General features: G+C 33.9%; 1 protein-coding gene across 1 annotated transcript in view; it reads right to left on the bottom strand.

The window, feature by feature from the left end:
* Window positions 1–605: 605 nt before the first annotated feature.
* The window catches only part of KLHL1 (kelch like family member 1), a 229,987-nt gene continuing 208,247 nt past the window's right edge, over window positions 606–22,345 (bottom strand). Inside the window, exons 9-11 of the mRNA XM_071570584.1 lie at window positions 7,632–7,844; window positions 3,195–3,366; window positions 606–2,005 (exon numbers count right to left, since the gene is read on the bottom strand). Coding sequence (XP_071426685.1) covers window positions 1,946–2,005; window positions 3,195–3,366; window positions 7,632–7,844 — 445 coding nt within the window. The 3' untranslated portion in view covers window positions 606–1,945. The remainder of the gene's footprint in view (window positions 2,006–3,194; window positions 3,367–7,631; window positions 7,845–22,345) is intronic.

Below are 22,345 nucleotides of genomic sequence, written 5' to 3'. Positions count from 1 at the left end.
AATGTAAACAAAAGAGAGTTCTAGGAATAGAATTAAAAATCAGTTTCTAAGTTCATTGGGTATCTGTGTGGAAGAACTGAATGCCATTGTCTATACTTCCTTACAATTATCATTCTCAAATCTTGATTTGGTCTTAAAAGCTTGTGTTTATGTGAAGCAAAATGTTTAGAAAGATAACATCTTTTACTCAGCAACTTATTGTGGTTGGAGGAAAATGCCTGGGGAAGTCACATTGCAATTGAAAAGCCAACTGGCTGTGGAAAATTAACACTGAAGATTTTTCAGTTGATCTCAAATTAGTACTGAGAAGTATTTAAAATATTTAATTCAGTATGCTTAGGCTTCAGAACTGAAGTTCAGTTTGATTCAGTAAACAAAGGTGTCCATTTATGCTGCTGCTGTTAGAAGGCAAGACACATCTTCAGATCAAATGTTCCAAGTTAGAAGCTGTAGGCAATTTTTTCTCTCAAATGGTTTCAAAGATTTCCACTTGAAAAATTGTTTTTAGTGAAACCAGAATTACTTCTCAAATTTTCTAATAAGAGAGCATTATGTGATACCTGCTTTTGGCCCATGAAATGCTTCCTAAAAGATCAGCAGGGCTTTAAAGAAGTATACTTGGTCAAACTGTAGCCCAAAACTGTTCCTTCCTGAATGGCAGAATTTCATATTCCATTAGTGGCCATAGGTTCTAACTGATTCAGCTGAGCAGACAGAAAGCATCAGTGTTAAATCTACTCCCAAGTCAAAAGCTCAAAGTATCACTACTGGCAGAAATTATCAACCTTAAAGGGAAGAACAGATGACACTAGTATATTTGCCATATGAACTTTATTAGATGAAATGGCATAACTTTCTTTATTTCACTTGCATTTATTTTGAACTGCCTACTTCCAGTTATTCTCAGTCATTTAGTCTCAACCAAGCGGAAAGTCACAAATTGGCAGCTCTCATTAGCTAAAATTGTGCATTTACGAGAATCAGAAAGAAATAAAATGTTGGATTTTTCTCCATACTGAAATTTTAGAGGACATTCTATAGACTGTTCTGGTCAGGGTTCATTTGTTACATGATGCAGTGACAGTGACAGAACAGTATCAATTTTCCAGCTTGTCATGAGCTTCCAACATGCAGTAGGTGCAAGAAACAATGAGATTAGAGCCCACATGCTTAAATTGAATATAAGATTAAGAAATAATCAGGAAACTGTTCTTTTGACTCCCATATTTGCTACAAAGCTGCAGTGCAGCCACAGGATTGCTTTATATATTCTTTGATTCAACACACAATCTTCCCATTCAATAGATTAGCTTATAAGATGTGTTCAATCTGGCAAGGAGGTACAATCAGAAATTACGAAAATGTTTACTTTTAGTTTTGGTTTTCTTCCTACTACAGAGTGACAGCTCAGCCACTACAAATATCCAGACCATTTGACCTCTTCCCTTCAGTAAGAATCAAACTGCCCATTTAAATGAGGAGGGCATAACCGACTTGAAGATCTGGACAGAAAAGAATTATATTAGTATTCACTTTTCTCTTTCAAAAACCACAGTTTAAAATAGATTAAATGTACTTTAATATTTCTGCAGTTCTCTTGCAGCCATAAAAACTGTTTTTACAGTCCTTTCTGCTCCTTGTTTAGAGCTTTCCCTTGGTTATCCAGTTCTCCAGGACACATTCATGAGAATCTGGACTTACCACTTCACATTCACATATTTACGCCTACAACACTCTGGGGGTTTTTTTCTTGTTCACTGACTGTGAACAGTTTTTACTATTTTATAGGACATAAATACTTAACCTTTCTCACTTCCAAACTTCTCCAAGTTTGTGATCAAGAATATTCACTGTGTAAATCTGTGGTCTTGTGAAGTTTTCATTCTCTTAGTCTCATAGAAAAATAATCATTTCACAGTCAGTAAAATCCTGGTTGTTTGTAAAGTCATGGTTGTTTGATGACTACAACACAGGCACCAGCCCTTCCAATATTTAAGGACGCCATCTGCAGAAAAACAGATAGAAATTAACTGAATAGAAACAAGCTATGCAAAAGATTGCCAAAGTGCTGTGTCAACATTATTCTAAAATGCTCAAACCCATTAAAAATAAATACAAACCACATTGCCCTACGTATTGTAGTTTTAAAAATTATTCACACCTGATATCTTTCATTTGAAAGTGTGAGAACAGAAAGAAAAGAGGAATTAATTTCAGAGTTGTCATTAATTTTGTGAACTGTTGATATGTAAGGGATTTCTCTATGTATGTCTATATTTAAGCTTCTCAAGTGAAGCTTCTCTTTACAACCATAGAAATAAGCATTGTTGAGTACAATACATCTCATCTATTCTAAATGTGTGTTTTAGGATAAGATCATGCTTTCAAAGTATGCACTTTTCTTCAATAACTTTAAAGAGAACTTAGCATGACTCATTCAGATGTAAACATCCACACTGGTGGAAAAAAATACTTTTTCAACAAGTCTGCAACAGAACTAATAACAAAAAGTGTTGAAGTACCTTTTTGTTTCTTTTTAAATCTGTCAAGCAATACTATGACATAAAATACATTCCTTCTACAACCAAATCACTTGTCCCTAGCTTCTTGCATATACTAGTGCTTCTAATATACCTATTACTTCTTTTATGGCTCAAAATTAAAGACATATATACAGCTCAAAATTTCAAAGTATCTATCAAACAGAAGAAAATGGAATTGAAGGATAACATAAGAACTTGGCTCTCTCCATCAAATAAACACATTTTCATACACATTTTCATATGAAGACTCTTCAAGACATGCTGGTTACCAAATAAAATTCCAGAACAATTGTGATACTTTTTATAATATTTCTTCTGCATGCACAAAGATGAAAAAAGTTAATTTGATGTGGAAATTGATCAGAAAAAGAATTTAGCCTGAAGGGTAGCAACTCAATATTTCTATGACTGCTTGTTTTGTCTTTTTTTCCATTTTCCTATCTTCAGAGGAAACGCTCTACATAATACTTCATAAAATACTAGGGCTAGTTTTACAGCTGTGGCAACCTCATATACTATAATAACCTCATATAGTAGATTTTTTTCCCTTAAACACTAACATTTTTATTTACAATTACCAAAATACGGTACAGGCAAAACAAAATATATATGTGTACATAGGTATATGTATAAAATAGACTTTATGATTACCTGTGTCCACTCATTAGTTTGAGGGTCATATGCTTCCATAGTGTTCAGGTATGTTTGACCATCATAGCCACCTACTGCATACAATTTGTCACCAAGGAGACAGACACCAACAGCATCTCTAGGCATACTTAGTGGAGCCACCATTGTCCATGTATCAGTTTTTGGATCATACCTGAGAAAAGAGAAAAGAAACTGGATTTAAAGGGTGAAGGTAAATGTCAATTCATGCTGATATTCACTTGAATACAGTCCTTTTTTTCCTGGGGAAAAAAAATCCTTTAGCATCCTATCCAAAAACATTCTTCTTAACTGCAAAGAAAAGATAGAGACTTACTGTGTTTCTAATTCAAACTTCTAAATGTTAATTAGAAATCTTTTCTCAGTTAATCTTTTAGAATAAACTAAGCTATTTGTAGGATAATCTGTCATACAGAGATGGGAGAAAGATATATGAGGAATATCTTGATATATGTATATTTATGTATACATTTTAAGTAGGATATTTCTTGTAGTGTAAAAAAATAATATCTCTAAAATTAAATTTCACTATATTTTAGTTTCTGACGTTATATGTTACAATGTTCACAGACAGAAAACCTCCCTATTTATTCAGGGAATACACTTAACTCCATTAAGAGTTAGATTCTCCTCATGATAGTTGCTCAAGTACAGAAAGTAATACTGTTTTTAAGACATAATCACCACTGAATTTTTGAAGCTAAAGCAAAAATTCCTTTATGATGAGAATCATTTAAAATTTAAACTTTTAACCTAGCTATTAATTTAGATATTCATTAACAATGTAAAATTATTTCATTTCAGTTGTAGCATTGTATCTGTTTTGGACATCCATAAAGAAGAATTAATTATCTTTTGAGATTTTGTTACTAAGCATGTCTGCAGTATTAGGTTAAACTAGATATCTCATTTTTAGATGTCAAATATTACTAAAATAGAATACTGTATTACACTATGATAGAAGTAATTTCATTTGTCCTTAAGCATCTCTACTACATAGTAGAATCACTTGATAGTCAGTGGACAAAATACAAATTCTTTCAACATATGTTCTTGTAGTCTAGACTTTATTAACTAGGAGTTGATAATCCTACAGAAAGCTGTAAATATATATGCTTTATTAAAAAGGGAAAATTCTAGGTTCCTATATGAAGGAAAACTGTAAGGCACCTGTTCCTATTTCATTTAGTGATATTTTCAGGAAGTAACTGGTAGGCATACTGTTTGAAGTCGCTAATATTCAAACAAGGAATAATGTTATGTTTTTTGGGTTTGATTTTGTTTTAATATAAGCACTGCAACAGTGTTTTGCTTGTAACAGCCCTTTGGTTCATAAATATGACCTTAAAATTGGACAATAAAAGAATTGTCTGTAATCTTGATTACAGCTAAATACATGTTGAGAAAAAATCTACTAGCTGCTAATCCTTCTGGCTTTTTGGTGACTTGTTAGAAAATAAGATGTTAACATTTTTCATGTTTAAAATACTATAAAATTTATTGGGTTGTTATTTTTATTTTCATTTTAGTTTCTTCTAATTTTCTTAATTTAATTTATTCTCAATATTTCATGTTTCTAACTTTACTTAAGTTTTAAGTTAAATATCTAGATATATTATGTCTTTCATAACTTCAGAGGATAATATTTTCAAAGACTGCTTGAATATGAGAAAGGGAAATGAACATGTAACAACGAAAAAAATATTTTTAATGGATTTTTTCAAAAACACGGAGTTTTGCAACAGCAGCATCCTATGCCTTTAGCTGAAACAGTTTCTCATCCAGTGAAATGCACCAGTGTGCATTGTATCTTTCCCTGCTAAAGGTAATAAATATTAATAGACTCTTTGATACACCATTCATGAGTTACAAAGGCCAAGGTGAGGAGGTACAAAAGCTGGGAAACACTATAATTGACACCATTAGACCTTTTTGGTTTTTTTTCACTCAATAAACAGGTATGGAAGGTGAAACAGAATCCTTGTAACTTAATGCTGTCAACAAAATAGAACTGCACAAAAGCTCAGGGTTTTTTTTTTTTTTGTTTGGTGTTTGATTTTGTTTTGTTTTTCTTTGTAATTGACAGGAAAATGAGATTTCTTATATCCTTTCCTCTGCTAAAATCAACTGCATGTGTCATCTCTATAATAACTAGGTATTCCCCAGGCTGAGAAGGGCTATGTTGAAAGCCTCTGAATGTGAGAAAAAATCAATTTTGAAATCAAGGTGAGATGAAGGGGAAAAGGTATAGATCAAATGTTTATATTTTTAGCATCCATCAAGTTTTGAGTAACATTTGAAACAGAAAGCTACTTTATGAAAACTGCCAAAAAGATCTTGAAAATTGTATCATTGTTAAAAAGAAATTAATTGTTTAACTTTAAAAAGGAATAGAACATTGCACTTTGCCAGCTTGTGAAGAGGAGACAAACATAACTATTATTTTATTTCAGAATGCTTGAATCTGTAGAAAATCCTTTACAATTGTGTCAGAAGAGATTAAACTGGGAGTACTAACTACGATTGAGCAAGATTTTAGCAGTAGCATTTAAAAAACATGTATCTGCTGTCACTATATTTACATAATCTCAAAAATAAATTTTAAATTATTATGTCGGTTTGACAATCTTCCAGAAGCAAATTGTTTTTTGAATAAAGCACATACTATCAGGCTGTAATAGAATGACAAAATGACTGAAGCAGAGACACATTCTTGAGGAAGAGAGTTTAAAAAATGACTTAGATATTTACAGAAAGTAAGATATTCAGAGAGATATAAAATAACTTACAGTAATAGGCCTTGTCATCACTTATTAATCTTTGTTTTCCTAAGTTACTGAGATATTCTTATGTTTTGAAAATAATGCATCATTTTTGAATAAAAAAGCAGACCACCAGAAGGGCTATTAGAGTTTATTTACATTTTAGTGGAGTCCACCAGTTAATTAACATCAACTCTGTGTAAGCTCTGCGTAAGTCTTAGAAGTTCTTAGCTGTTAGTCCCAACTTGTAGTCTCAAAGCTTACTAAAGTACATTATCCACATTTTTTGCTATCAGTGGGGAAATATCTAGACGAGAAACACTCGATATCATTCCAGTACCATTACATAAAACAGGATAAGGATTGTGGGTTAGTGCATTGTTACAGTCTCTCCTGAGAAAGACAGATGTGATGGGATGTGGTTTACCTTCAACACCAGAAGTGGTTTCTTCTCAAAGAAAGGAAAAATAAAGAGCTCCCTTATGAGTACCAATAAAGAGAAGTAGTTGAAAAGATCTTACACTTATTAATACTCTCACAGGTAGTCTTAATATAAATTTATTTAATTGAAAATGCTTGTTATTGTTCTATATAAATGGAAGTACACAAAGGCCTGGTAAGTACAGGCATCCAGGGACTTCTCTGATTAACTGTCCATCTGTTGGAGATGAAAAATAATATATTTGGCAGTCTATGATCTTTGTTACATACAGTAGAGATAGCAATGAGTCTAAGATTGAGCAAAAACATACAGATAATATAAGGAGTAACTTTTAACTCAGAATTTTTTTAATAGATATTGAATGTCAAGCCAGATTCAGCAGAAGCAATAACTGACATTTAACTAAGGTTTAACCCCTGCAGAAAATAATAAATAAGATAAAGCTCTCCTCCTTACTTGTACATTAAGATAAACCAACTACTCAAGACATACTCAAGACTTATCTACTTTAACTTTTACAACCTGTACATATTTGTGGAGTGTATTTTCTTTATTCTATTTTATAGCATACAGAAACAGAAAAAAAAGTCAAACCTTCATGAAATATTTGAAGAATATCTTTAAATTGAATGCTACAATCACTTCAGCTGTGCCATACTGCTCTACTAGATATTCTTGACTTTGCACAATATCTACTTGCAAAATTCAAGGCACTGTAAATACAGTGTATAAGGCTTATGTCAACACATTTCAAAGTGCCAGTGTTGCTAAAGGAAGCAATATATTGTACTGTGAATATATGTTACTTAAGCAGTTGTTTATTTCTTCTTTGCTAAGCTATGTTCTTAGGGTTACAAAATATGTCTAAACATAATTTTGAGTTATAAAATTATTGTAACAAAAAATTCTACCTCAACAAAGTTTAGTTAAAACTCTGCAATGTGTAATATAGGGCCTTAAAAAAAAACAGATTACTTAAATGGGAGGTGAAAAGAGTGAAATTTTGTGTTCATGATAATATATAATAGTACTGTGAATAAAAAGGAAAGACAAATTTCAAAGAAATCGTCTTTTAAAGACCTTTATAGAATTTTTCAAGTAAGGCATTTCTTAGAGTAAAACCTTCTGTTTAACTTTAAAATCACAAACCTAAGAAAACTATGCTACCAGACAGTATTTTGGATTAAAAAAAACCCAGCATATATAATTGGATACCTTTCTACATAGTCCAGCAGTCGTGAACAATGGTTAGAAGCAGGGGCATCATGGCCTCCAACTGCATAAAGAAACCCATCACACGTAGCCACTCCTACACCTCCTCTTCTCTTACACATAGGAGCACACATATTCCATTTATTTGTGTGAGGATCATAATATTCCATTGAACTCAGACATGAACTTCCATCCCGGCCTCCAACTGAGTATAACCTAAGAAAGTCCACAGAAATAAAAATGTTAATAAAACAAATGCTCAGAACTGCAGAAATATGTATTTCTATCTGACATCAGCCCAGAGGAAAAAGAAAAACATAATATTTTCAAAAAAATTTATTTGTATATAATGAAAAAACAGATTAGTTTGGTATTATTACAAAACTCACATTACTTAGTGCTTTTCCCACCTGAATAGAAAGGAAGATATTTCTTCCTGTAACTGATATTTTCTTTCTTTAATTACCACATATACATTCAAGAGTGCCACAAGTGACATGTAGGTATGTCTCTATATATTTATAAATCATGAAAGCAGAGTTGCTGCCTAAGCTCATCATCTGGATGATGGAAGTGGAAGTGCTGACTTCCAATTGATAATCCAGACAAATAAGAAATATGCAATCCATTTATTATAGTTTCACAATGTTTTTATTGTGCATCAACTAGTAGAAAACACCTTGGCAACTGCTGCCCTGTATTTTAAAATTTATCTTGTATAGTATTGTAATACTGCATATATTTACAAGCTTCTAGAACCTCATAGAATCATAGAATCATAGAATCGATTGGGTTGGAAAAGACCTCGGAGATCATCGAGTCCAACCCTTGGTCCAACTCTAGTTCATTTACTAGATCATGGCACCCAGCACCACGTCCAATCTGCGTTTAAAAATCTCCAGGGATGGTGAATCCACCACCTCTCTGGGCAGCCCATTCCAATGCCTGATTACTCTCTCTGGAAAGAATTTTTTTCTGATATCCAACTTAAATTTCCCCTGGCAAAGCTTAAGCCCGTGCCCCCTTGTCCTATTGCTGAGTGCCTGGGAGAAGAGACCAGCCCCCACCTGGCTAGAACTTCCCTTCAGGTAGTTCTAGACAGTGATAAGGTCACCTCTGAGCCTCCTCTTCTCCAGGCTAAACAACCCCAGCTCCCTCAGCCTCTCCCCATAGGACTTGTGCTCCAGTCCCTTCACCAGCCTTGTTGCTCTTCTCTGGACCCGCTCCAGCACCTCCACATCCTTTCTGAACGGAGGGGCCCAAAACTGAACACAGTACTCAAGGTGTGGCCTCACCAATGCAGAGTACAGGGGAAGAATCACTTCCCTGGTCCTGCTGGTCACGCTATTTTTGATACAGGACAGGATCCCATTGGCCTTCTTGGCCACCTGGGCACACTGTTGACTCATGTTGAGCTTCCTGTCAATTAGTACTCCAAGGTCCCTTTCTGTCTGGCTGCTCTCCAGCCACTCTGTGCCCAGCCTGTAGTATAGTCTGCCTCTCACGCTAAAAAAATAAATAAAGGCACTCTGTATGTCAAAGTACATGGTGTGTGCGTATGTGTGTGTGTGAATGAAGATTTGGGAAGGGCTGCCCCCACGTGGGTGTGCCCTTCCAGCCTGCGCAGCGGATTTTTTAGGTGAGGTTCAGCATGCACAGAACTGGCCACACCGTTTAAGTCCTGAGGTTCATCTGCCACGACCCAGCGAGATTGGACAGTGACAGTGAAGTCCTCAGGACTAGAACCTACAGCACCTGGCATTTCCCAGGAGGTCTCCCATCCAAGTACTAATCCAGGGCTGACCCTGCTTAGCTTCCGAGATCTGACAGGATCGGGGAGGCATTTAACTGCCTATTGTCAAAGTACAAACAATATGGAAAACTGTAGTCAGTCTTTGGTCCAATATTCAACAAATTCCACATAAAAGTCTACCAATGGAAGCTTGTGTTCAAAATTAATTTTACATGTACAATATAGTAGAGGTCAAATATTAAATATGTTGCAGATAGGAATATTACATTATGTTTTAGAGACAGATTTTTGAAAAAGTAGTGCCCCAGTGTCAAGGATCTTGCTTATATTGAAGAAAAGTCTTGGCTACACTAATAGTTAAGCATCTACCTGCAAGTAAAAAAATTATAACCCCCAGGTACTGTATGTTGATTTTCTTCCTCAGAATGAATTATGAGAATATGTTGGAAAGTTATGGAAAACTTCTCACAAGTATTTTAAACTTTAAACAACAAAAATGTGGTTTAGCAACAAATATGTTTTGTTTGTAATTATCTTCAGGCAAGAAACTTGTTTCATTCTACTCTTTATAATGGTTCTCAGGAGAAAACAGTTCTGATTGTTCTTTTCCACTAACACCATGATGCATTCATTTCTTATATGAATCCTTTTGCAGGTTGTTGCCTTTCCTACAGTGCCTGGAGATTAACTAATAGAAACACAGGCTATTTTAAAGTCCAACCACTCAGCAATTTAGGATGTGAAAGCTGCCTGTGTGAAGCAATTACTCATTCAGAAGCTTTTATTGTCTTAAGCACTCCATGAATTCAGAGCTATTTAAATATGCATTTACCATTACACTTCAATGGTATGGATGCTGATGATTAAGGAAGTACCATAAGACTACTAAATATGTCACTGAAGCATGAGAACATTTTTGTATGCCTGATAGACATACTTGTGCTCTGGCTAAAGTACCCAGAAGAATCCATGCTCCTTTATGAGAGACACTAAAGCAAATACACTTTTTTTTTGCAACTATTTCTTTGAATACAACCCTAATACATTCAACTTTCTTTACAACTATCAGATATCTACAGATGAAATCAACAGTAAGGAGTCCACATGTACGTGTTAACCTGTGGGTATATGCAGTGTTTAAATTGCTGTTATGCTCAGAGCAGCTGAGTCTGAAGAACAATTTTGTTCTTCAGCCACAACCATATTTTTGTCCTTCAACTGAGAATAAGAAATGCAGAACAGCATTCAAAAAAAATTTAAATGTGATCAAAAACACTAATGTAAATGTAAATATGAGCATTTAGATGTAAATGTTTGCAATGTTATTATCTTTTTTTGTTGTTGTTTTTTGAAGATCTGACTTGAAGCTTACCACAAACGGTAAAAGTGGTAAAACTTTATTTGTGACATCTAAGGTATGGTGACATTCCCTTCAGGCTGGGAGATATGGAAAATAGTATACAGGAGAAACCTGCCTGACTGCTGAAGGTCAAGTAGGCTACCCTGAAGCAGTTTAAATGGCAATAGGCAATTACACATAGATAGGTGAATTGATCCCTAAACATATAAACCATAGTTAACAAGTCTGATATTTTAAAATAGATTTCTAAGTAAATATTTGGACACCTAAACACTGCACACAATTAAAAAAAAAAAAAAAAAGGCAAAGCACCAACATTTCTGCAGACTTCAGTGCAACTAATCTTGTGTTTCTCTAGTCTTAATAGTTAACACTTTGCGTATTTCTTCTGGCCTGAAAACTTCTCATTTACACCACTGTCTTTCAACTGAAATAAAACTATAAGCTAATATTTCCGCACTGATAGCGAAGCCCAATTCCTCGTTCCTCTATTTCTAATAAAATACAGTTGAAAGCATTATGAAGTTACTAGTAAGAAGATATCAAATGCTGTTCTTAAGTAGCTGGTAAAAGTTTCAGTCAGTGATTGGGACCACCTAGTTTTTGTTAAAATGCTCTATGCTATTCAGAACAAAATTAATTTCCAAAACAAATTTTAGAATTACCATTTCAGAGTTTGATTGTATTTCTGTCTCAGCAAGGAATAGTTAAAAAAACTGAAAATAATTTTTTATGTCACTAAGGAGTCTAGTTCAGACAAATAAAACCTGGAAATCAAGTATTTGTTTCAAAGCTCTGGTTGTGGTTGAGCCTGAACAGTTCAGTTGTGAATTACTTCCATTCTTCAGCGAAACTTCCAGATCCATATTCACAAAGGCCCAAAAGGAATAACTCTGCAATAAGTGTTGAATATTCAGGATACTCTAATGCTAACTTAAACTTTTGAAATACTTATAACCAAAGACATTTCGCAGTCTTACTTCCTTCTTGGTGCTCATGGTCCTATTTTGTTAGATGACTTCAAATTAAGGCATTTTTGCAGCTTTGTCTTGCTTGCCAAGAGTTTATATTAGCTGAATTGCTCTTCATTGTGTATCCTGCCAAAACTGTTGATAATAGTATTAATAACTATATATCACAGTTTAGAGAGGAAGATGAACAAAGAATAGAAAGCATCCAGTACTGAGAAATTTTATCTCCACAGCAAAAGTTCCACCTGTAGAGACGTTACAGATTTCTATTCCCAAATGGTCTACATTTCAGCTGATTCAGACATTGTGCACAGATATGAAATTAGAAGAAGCTCAGCCTCCTTGAGCTGGAAATTTGTCTTTTCAGGGTTTTGTTACTCTGTGTACTAAGATGGAAAGACATTAATGAACATTTATATACATTATAACTATATGAATAATTGGCTAGAAAACACAGTAGAGGTTTCAGAGTAGGAAACATTAGGAAAAATCATGACCAGCTGGATAAAAAGCATTTGTCTCAGTTCTGCCATTACAAACCTTTGATAACTACTCAGAAAAGCCATTTTTAGATTCACTTTGACAAGCCAACCTCAAAAGATCCGACTGCCTTTGATGTGAGGTGGTATGACTTGTCAAAACAGTTGAGTCATGCCCTTGCTGCATTTCTTAATGATGTTTTGCTTTTCAAAATTCTTTCACCGTGGATATCAAAGACCATATAGAGTCTTTTGCTTGTGCCCTTTTATACCCTTTTCTGGCCTTCCCATGTGTCTGAAAGAGCAGCAGAGAATTACTGAAGCACAAAAAATATCTGCTTGTTAGAAGTGAGGGGATGGTAAAAATTTTCATCAGTGCTGGACTACTGTATTGGTGCATCAGTCCATACCTAACCTAAGAATCAGATTGTAGGAGAGGAAATGTATCTATCCATGTTGCCTTGGTTAAGCCAATGTAGTTGACTGGCAAAAGTTGAAAATACAACAAATTTATGAATGGAATCTATTAATGAAGTCCTATTCTGTGTGTAAATTTGGAAGGGCATTTCACGTATTTTTAATGCAATAGTGGAGTAAAATAAAAATACATACAGTTTTATTTAAAAAAAGGCATAAAACAAGTATCTAGAATGAAATTAAAAGTAACTACTGAAATGTTGGATGAGGCTCCTGAGCAACCTGATCTAGTAGCTGGTGTCTTTACCCATAGCAGGGGAGTTGGACCTAGGTGATCTTTGAGGTCCTTCCAACCCAAGCCATTCTATGATGCCACAATATAAAATATTGAGAGAAAAACACCCTTTCCATGGATAATATCATTATGGCAAAACTTGATTTCCTACATTAGAAATTGTAGCTTCCTAATAGAAAGAACCTCTTTCAAGCAACTTTAGTTGTAATCAGAATTATATGGGCTATAATATTTCTTCAAGGCCATTGACTGAATGCAGATACTACCAGTTAGAAAACATTCATGACTTTATCAGGGTATAAGATAGGTAAGGAAAATAGTCTTTGCAGATTAATCATTTATACAGAATAAACATGAGGACTTTTATTTTTCAAAAATAAATTTTAAATAAATTTATTTAAATAAATTTTTATTAATAAATTTTTATTGAGTACACAGAATTACTTTGTGCTAGACTGAGGTAATGTGTTTATGATATTAAGTTTTTTTTTGAGTTTATAATTTTTAGACCATACAGTTGGTCTATTTTTCTCTGTCTCAGTATGCATTTATTGCATGATTTTGACTAAAATATTAAAAAAATCTACATCTTTGTGTAGTTTCTACAGTTAATGAAGAATAATTTCAACATGTATGTCATTTTGGCTATAGTGGAATGCAGAATAATTGTCTTTCTGATAAACGAGTTTGATCAAAAGCAGCAGTTAATAAACATCATATTTATAAAATATAAACAGCATCAAAACTGTCATAAAAGAACCTGAAATAAATTCTTAAGATATAAACTAAGTTATAAATTTATTTATAAATCAATGGGCATTTACAGTAAAACGCAGTAAGAACAGAGACAAGATTTTAAAATTTTCAACAAAAAATTCTGTGGCTGGTAACTTGTGAGTTAGCCTTTGAAATACATTTGTTATTCTTCCCATTGCAAAAGAGTTGTACAAACTTCCTTGATCTGAGATACTCTCTCATTAGGTAGATGATGTAGGGTCTGTCATGGAAGCAGACATGTGACAGCATGAACTTTTTGACAGAGAAAAGCACTGCTGTATTTTAGCACCAGGTATAATATCCATGCCATTCATAAAATATTGATTTAAAACTATTTGTTTTTAGTTAGTGAGAATATTTTGGGCAGAAAACATAATTTTACTCCTTACATTTCTGTAATTTAAGTATGCCAATTAAGGCGTTTTTCTTAGTTCCAATCGATTAGTAAAAGAGTAACTGAATCATCAAAAAGGCACAAGAGCAAAGAACGCCTCAAGCAACAAAGCCATGAGAAAAAAAACTGCACTGATGGGAAATATAATGATTTTAGTCATACCTATCTTGTTAGTTTGGCATAAAATTTTGAAGTGTTACTTCAGCTTTAAAAATCACAATTATAGCATATTAATACTTCTTATATTTAATATTATTGAGCCAGATCCCTAGTTTTTTGTGAAGTATGAAAATTATCCATGCATTGTAATTCTATGAATGACTTGCAAAAAAGTCTTAGATCATTAAGTTTGTGACCTTCACAATGAACAAATCCTTCTCAGTTCAACGAATTCAACCCATAATGTAAGATTCAGATGAAGTTGGTCTACCAAGTCAAAAAGAATCTCATCTTACCCCAATATCAGTTATTAAGAAGGTAATCAAGTTTCAAACTGGAAAAATAGAAAGTTAAGAGTTGAGATGGCATGGTATTCTGTTCTGCTGAATATGGAAGTTATTTGATATCTTCTGTAAGGGCTGTTGCCCACAAAGTTATTTAATATAGTACTGAATTAGATATTTAGCTTTCTTGAATTTCAGTAAGATTTGTAATTTTAAATATCCTTTCAGATTTAAACATGTGGAAATAAGGAAGTATGTGCATACACATTATAATACACACATGAATGCATATATGTATGTACTTCATCTCCCACTAAAAGATAATAAGGAAAAGCCAGACTTTCAGAAGAACCCAAAATATAGGATGCTAATACCTTTTGCAGTCTTGACCATATGAGACAAAGCAGTGATGGCTCAATGCTTTTTAAAAGTCTGTGTTTAATTGTGGAAGCCGCAAAACTAAAAAATAGGTTATGAATCTTTCTAGTCATTATCCAAACTGCCTCCTGCTGTCTAGATTGGTGCATACATTACATTTAAAAGCTTAAGTTAGATGGAGTGACCCTACTGCCTTTTCATGATTTTTCATTGTCATTTTGTAAGAGAAACATATAAATTTATCTAACTTGTATCTTTTAAGGGCTATCCTTGCCTCATAGAAAGAAGTAAACCTGTGTAGAGTCTCCTATTTTACAGATTGGATGTAAACCAAGTTAAAGCTTGCTTGAAAAAGAGACAGTATGATGCACTTTGAATTGAACTGTACGTTCATGAGCTGCATGGGACCCCCATGCAGGAAATATGAATTTTTGTGAAAAAGTACAGAAGATCAGACCAGCACACTGAAATAGTAATAAGCCTTAATGATTCTACTAAGAGAAAATACCACAGATAGTTTATTATATGATGCATGAAAGGCAAAGAAGCAGAACTCCTGGAGGAGGCTGTAATCAGCCAGGCAATCAAGTTTTGTAGGTGGTTATATGAATGTAATACATTGCTAATTCTCTTGTGCCAAACACTGAACTGCTATTAAGGACTTTGTGGCATTGTTAACCTTTGCCTCTCCAAGTTCAGTAAATAGTGAATATATTCCTGGTGAGTGACTAACTACAAGGCAATTTTGAGAACTCTTTTTGTGCATACATTAATTTGGTTTGAATTTAGCCATTTTTCTTAAAAAAGAAGTCTCAGCAATCTAAATTTTCTGGTTTTGTAATAGTACAAAATGACCATAAAGGATATATTAAATTAAAGCAACTGCTATTTACAACAGGTACAATATTGATCTAAATAATACAAGTTTCATTCCACCTTTTCCCATTAAATGACCTGAAACAAAAACATTCCACTGGATATATGCCAGCAGTTCTGTGGGCCAGCTTTCTGTGTTTCCCATTCAAAATGAAACAGAGAATAGTTGGAAAAGCACTGCCAAAACAATAATCCAATTAATGAAAATCCATTATTAAATGAATCCAATTACTGCAAAACTGGTGGAACTGAATGAAACTGAATATAAATAAATAAATATTTTTTAAAAGGCATGCCTAAAGCTAAATAGTTATTAAAGTCTCTCAACCTAACAAGTGAAGTTGAAAATGTAACAAATGAATTTGCATGGATATGAAGGGAAAAATAGTACACATATATACATAGATGAATTTTATAGAAAAGTAATTAGTATGTTCTATTTCTATGAATGTTTAAGTAGAATCAATAGAATGTGGAAGCCATTCTAACTTCTACCTTCTATAGTTATGCAAGGAACAAAATTCGATATTGCCAATTGATAATAAATAATTTCATACACGATGCAACGACAAAATAACTTTTTATGTTGGGCTGTCTATCAACAAAAACATGAAAAAAGAATATGAAAACATATCAGTGTCTAAGGCAAATAGGAAAAAGGAAGGAAACATAATTGATGGAGAGAGATGAGGCTTTCCAAACAACTTAAGTTTTAAAGATGTTGGATTGGACTAACAGGATCTGTGTTTAGAGCTTTGTTCCTATAAAAGAAAATATCACTGGGTAAGTTTACGCATCCTGCCTGTAGTATTTGCATTTAATTTCCCAGCCTAAAATAATCACCAATACAGGCACTGCAGCCAGTGGAGAACACCACAATGGAGTAGCAGGTTATTTTCCAAAAAACTGCAGCCTATGGAGAGCCCACGATGGTCAAGGGAAATGCATGACAAAGAAGGAGTGGCAGATAGAAGCAGTTTTGGGCTGACCACAATCCCACTCCCCATCCCCCTGCACCATTCAGTGGGTTATAGAAATATATGACATAAGTTGAACCCAGGAAAGTGGTGAAGAAAGGTGGTATTTTAAAATCTGCTTTTGCTTCTCAGTAGCCAGTATCTATTTTTATTACCAATAAATGCATTAATTTTCACCAAGACTAGCCTGTTTTGCCTGTGCCAGTAATTGGAAAGTGATCTTGCTGTCTTTATCGCAATCCATGGGTTTTCTCAGCCCATTTTCTCCCCCTGCCTAAAGAATAAGAGCAGTGAGAGACTGGGCAGTCATCTGATTGTTAATCAAGACTAACCCACCATAATAATCCAAAAGCAACTGCAAGTTCACAGCATTCCTTTTCTCCATCCCTCATTGTTCAGTGCCTACATGGTGAAGGAGACTGTAAAAATAATTATAATAGAAATACTACTACTACTACTAGTAATAGAAGGATATTGAAAGATTCTTTCTTGAAAGAATCATATACAAGTCAGATAGATATTGATGGGAAATAATATCCTTTTGCAGAATTTCTCCTTTTTATTTTCTTCAGAGAATACTTATAAAACCATTTTTTTCTCAAATAAAACATTATTTGAAAGAGTACTTAAAATGGTTCTATTTTTAAAACTTAAGATTAAGCAATTCCTTGGGTTTTGTCATACATCATAGACCAAACATGGTGTGTGATATCTAATAAAAACAACAGCAGACAGAAATATCAAGTTCACTATAGCACATCTTTGAGGATGTGGCAATCAATAAAGGGCAGGACTCCCTTCTGGATTCCACAAGATGTTACAGTTTGAACTGTTTGCCAATGTGTGTCACAGTCATTATTTTTGACACTTACAATACTGCTGTGATGTTCTACCATTTAAATCAACCTGCAGATTGTATCAACAGTTGATTATTTTGTTCTTTTGCAACACAGATTTATTGATATTTGTTAAAGTAATTAAAATTTCAAACATACAAATAGAAATTGAGGAATACTTTTTGTAATGCAGCTTTTATGGCCATATAATAGGATAATCTAGAAAAATTTCAGGTATTGTAGTATCACACAAATAGTTGGAATAACATAAATCTGTATGATACTGAGAATATCTTTGAGGTGTATATATTCTTGCAGAAGATGTGTAACCTTAAATTAATTTTTGCTTACAGTTACATAATTAGCATAAAATATGTTCTGAAACCAATTTTAATTAGTGCATAAAGGTTTAGCATTCTTAGGTAATGCATTTTTCATGTATTAGAGGGTTTTTAATAGACAGCTAATAAATAACTATGGTAGTCTTTGAGGCAACTACATCTTAAGTTACTGAAGGGACTACTACTTGTTGGATAAAGAAATTAAGACATAATCTTGAAATAGTAAGAGACAATTTTAAAAAGTTTCTGGAAAATATAGGAATTTTTCACATTTATAGTTACTTGGTCCTTATGACTTACACCATAGAAGAGTACTATTTCTTCAGCACTATCTGCTGAAAACTGTAGAATACTGGTCTTACATAGTATATGCTACATACTAGTTACACACCACTTATGTCAGCCCCAAAAACCAATTCAAATAATAATCCCAAATTCTGACATTATCCACATATAAAAAGCACCATCATCTCCCACTTTTTTTGAAGTGTAAATCTCCATTTTGCATTTAATATTTTAATAACACCCATATTCATTGCTGATGTGAGAAAATTCATGCACTCTTTCTCTCCCAGTCTGTGCAACAGGTTCTGAACAGTAACAAGGTGGAAAGGATGGCGCTGTTTTCAGATCAGGAGGAACTACTGACCATGTCTCATTCCATGACATTCTACAATAACAAGTCCTACAAAACCTACCAAGGTAAGTTAAAATTCTATAAAGACATCAAATTAACTGTTTCACTCTAAGAAATGCATGGAGATGAGAGATGTAATCTCCAAAACTCTCAATACACATCATTAGTGGTACATAGAACCAATTGTTGATTTGGAAAAACAAAAATGTTACTGAAAAGGAAAATTCTCCTTCTTGGTGTTGCATGAAATCACATAATCTTTCTATGAATCAGCAGAAGTGCATTTAGAACCCTATACTAGTTTTGTGTACAAGCTCTTGTTGTCTCTGTATTATTTTTATTCCATCTCTACTTTATCAGCAAAATTTTAGCTATTTGTATGCATCTGTTCCTTTGCCAACTGTAACAGTTTTCTTGCTTTTCTTTGTTATGACAGGCATTGTTGATAGTCATGGTACACCCTATGTAAGATTTGCAATTTCAGTTAAACTTCCTTCACCATGCATGACAAGATTTTCACACAGTAATCCCAATAAAATAAATACTTCTACCTGTACTATTCATATTTTTATTTTTTCTCATCTTATCTACTTATTTCCTATGTAACACCAGATAAATTGGTTTGGGGAAATTCTGATGAAACAAATCTGCTGTGTGTCTTTTTTTTATCTAGAAAACCACCTATCAATTTTGTTAGGTTTTCTAGCTGTTCCTTAGGTCTAGGAAGAAATGAACATTGCCTGTGCTCCTGACTGAATGATAGGGACTACTGTAACCTATAACTCTGGGAAATCTGAAGCTAACAAACCAGGTGACCTTTGTACTTGGACAGGAAAATATTGCATTAACCCTTCATGGGTGAAATAGTGGCACAGGTTAAAAATGTAATAATGTAACATGATTATACAAAAGAACCCTGTCAAGTGGACTAAGTTTTAAAAAAAGTACTTCAGATACTTATTTTTCTGAATTACTGAGAAATTCTGCAGGACTTTGTGGCTTCAATAATTAAATATTTTTTAGATTAGATTATGATGAACATGTAGACACAGTCCTTTTCATGTTTTAGGAAAGATTTTCATAGAATATTTACACTTTAAACTAAAAAAAAAATGTATTTCAGTGAAATAATCTTTACTTCTCCATCCCCTGTTTTTCCAAATTCAGATAGTGTTGTTTTCAATTTGTTTGCAAAACAAAAAAAATTGGTAATTTACATGTATGCTCTACACAAGGAAACTTGAAAAACAATTCAATACACTGGGAACTAAAAAGAGATTACTTACAAATCAGTCATCTCACTCAGAGCATAAGAAGATCTGAATATAAAGGTTTTAGATTTATTCTTTATTTCCATCATAAGCTGATAGACAATTTTCACTTTTCTGCATAAAATTAAATGGACACAAATTAAGTCAAGTATAGAGAAATGAAAGGTCAAAAGTGGAATAGTCTCTAGCATTAAAACACAAAAAGAAGAGACTATACTTTTTCAAGTGTTTTAAGAAGCTTACATATGAGGTCTATGAGACATACGGTATCTGTTTCATGTAATGTGCCCAGCAACTCTCTCACTTCAAAGCATTTCATACTTACATAATTCAGTGAAGAAGAAAAGAAACATAAGGCATAACTAGGAAAAACCTTCTCAGAACAACCACACTGAAATAGTTTCTCCTTTGCTGAATGATAAATCAAATATCTTGTTGCTCACTGAGAGACCCATTTCCAATATCCTGAGGAATGCAGAATATGTCAGTTGTATAGAACAGTAGTGTAGTATGGAACAGTAGTGTAGCACCAGGGAATTGAAAGGTTTGGTCCTTACATATGTTTTCAAGTTTCAATTCTTGGCATATGGAATATTTTTAAAGATGGTTATTCAGATTTAAAAACCCCACATCAATATTATATTTCCATTTGTTTCAGTGAGATCACTGGTTTTCAGTTTTCATTGGTGTCCATTCTACTTTTCTGGTACATAGATAATATATCTTTTAATTTAAAAGTGATATCAGTCATGCAAAATTCAATTGAGTATCTGTTAACTGGGAAGCATTAGATACGTGGTCAGTTGTGCAAAAACAACATACCCAGAATATATAAACATAATTATATACAGTCTTCATGATTTTAGATCAATATTTGCAAGGTTATTTGTCTAGATCTTGTTTTTGCTAGTTTGCTTCATGGCTCATGCACTATTGAAATCAGATTCTTTTAGAGTAATAGGGTTATTAAAGCAGCTTTGTCCATTTGAACATTTCAATGCCACTGTGACTTAATAAGACAGGGCAATGACAACTAAACTTCATTGGTTTTCAAATTATTTCACAGCACAAAACTAAATCGTAGTGTCATGGATAAGAAATAGATCATTTGAGTCTATGATAACATGAATTAAAAATAAAATATTAATAATGAATGCATCCAATAAAGTTTATTTAATCCAGACTTATTCTGATAATAGCACATAACTGCAATATGACAAACTCACAAAATTAAGACTTTTAAAGCCTGTATTTTTTAATTAATTTCAGATAAATTTAAAAAAAAATCTGCATATTGCCATAATGATGAGATTACAGGTACTCTGTCAGATCTCCTGCTGCTGCTACAGAAAGGTAACAATCTCCTATTGTAAGACAGTTGTTTGTGGGCTAATTTAAACTTCTTGTTTGATTTTTATTATATTTTGTTACTTATAGTCAGTGGAAAGTGTCTGACAATCCCAGAAATCAATTCAGCCCACTTGTCTCAGGCATTTATGTTAGATGTGATGACCAAAACCTTATATAAAGGATTCCTGAAAGGTTTTTACAGCTATATAGTCAAAATTGAGCGATTTTCAGCTGGAAAAAATGGTTTGGCAAAATTCAGTGTGTTCTTGAATTATGCAATAACACAGTATATCACAAAACACAATAGCCTGAGTCCTTTTTTTTTCCTATATACTTTTTATCCAAACTTTATTAATTTTTTTATGCCCTCAACATTTAATGTCTCATTCTATTCCACAAATGCAGCTATTTCACATCCTTTCTCCCTTCTGTTCAGTAGCAATAAAGTGAGGAAAACCATACTGGGGTACTAATTGACAGGAAGCTCAACATGAGCCAACAGTGTGCCCAGGTGGCCAAGAAGGCCAATGGGATCCTGTCCTGTATCAAAAATAGCATGGCCAGCAGGATCAGGGAAGTGATTCTTCCCCTGTACTCTGCGTTGGTGAGGCCACACCTTGAGTACTGTGTTCAGTTCTGGGCCCCTCAGTTCAGAAAGGATACTGAGGTGCTGGAGAGAGTCCAGAGAAGAGCAACGAGGCTGGTGAAGGGACTGGAGCACAAGCCCTATGGGGAGTGGCTGAGGGAGCTGGTGTTGTTTAGCCTGGAGAAGAGGAGGCTCAGAGGTGACCTTATCACTGTCTATAACTACCTGAAGGGAAGTTCTAGCCAGGTGGGGGCTGGTCTCTTCTCCCGGGCACTCAGCAATAGGACAAGGGGGCACGGGCTTAAGCTTTGCCAGGGGAAATTTAAGTTGGATATCAGAAAAAAGTTCTTTCCAGAGAGAGAGTAATCAGGCATTGGAATGGGCTGCCCAGAGAGGTGGTGGATTCACCATCCCTGGAGATTTTTAAATGCAGATTAGACGTGGCACTGAGTGCCATGATCTAGTAAATGGACTGGAGTTGGACCAAGGATTGGACTCGATGATCTTGGAGGTCTTTTCCAACCCAATCGATGCTATGATTCTATGATTCTATATTCCAGAAGTTTTACTCCATTG

The sequence above is a fragment of the Pithys albifrons genome, chromosome 1, assembly GCF_047495875.1.
Source record: "Pithys albifrons albifrons isolate INPA30051 chromosome 1, PitAlb_v1, whole genome shotgun sequence".
NCBI lineage: Eukaryota > Metazoa > Chordata > Aves > Passeriformes > Thamnophilidae > Pithys > Pithys albifrons.
Note: the sequence above shows the minus strand (reverse complement) of the source record. Positions and strands in the feature narration are given on the sequence as shown.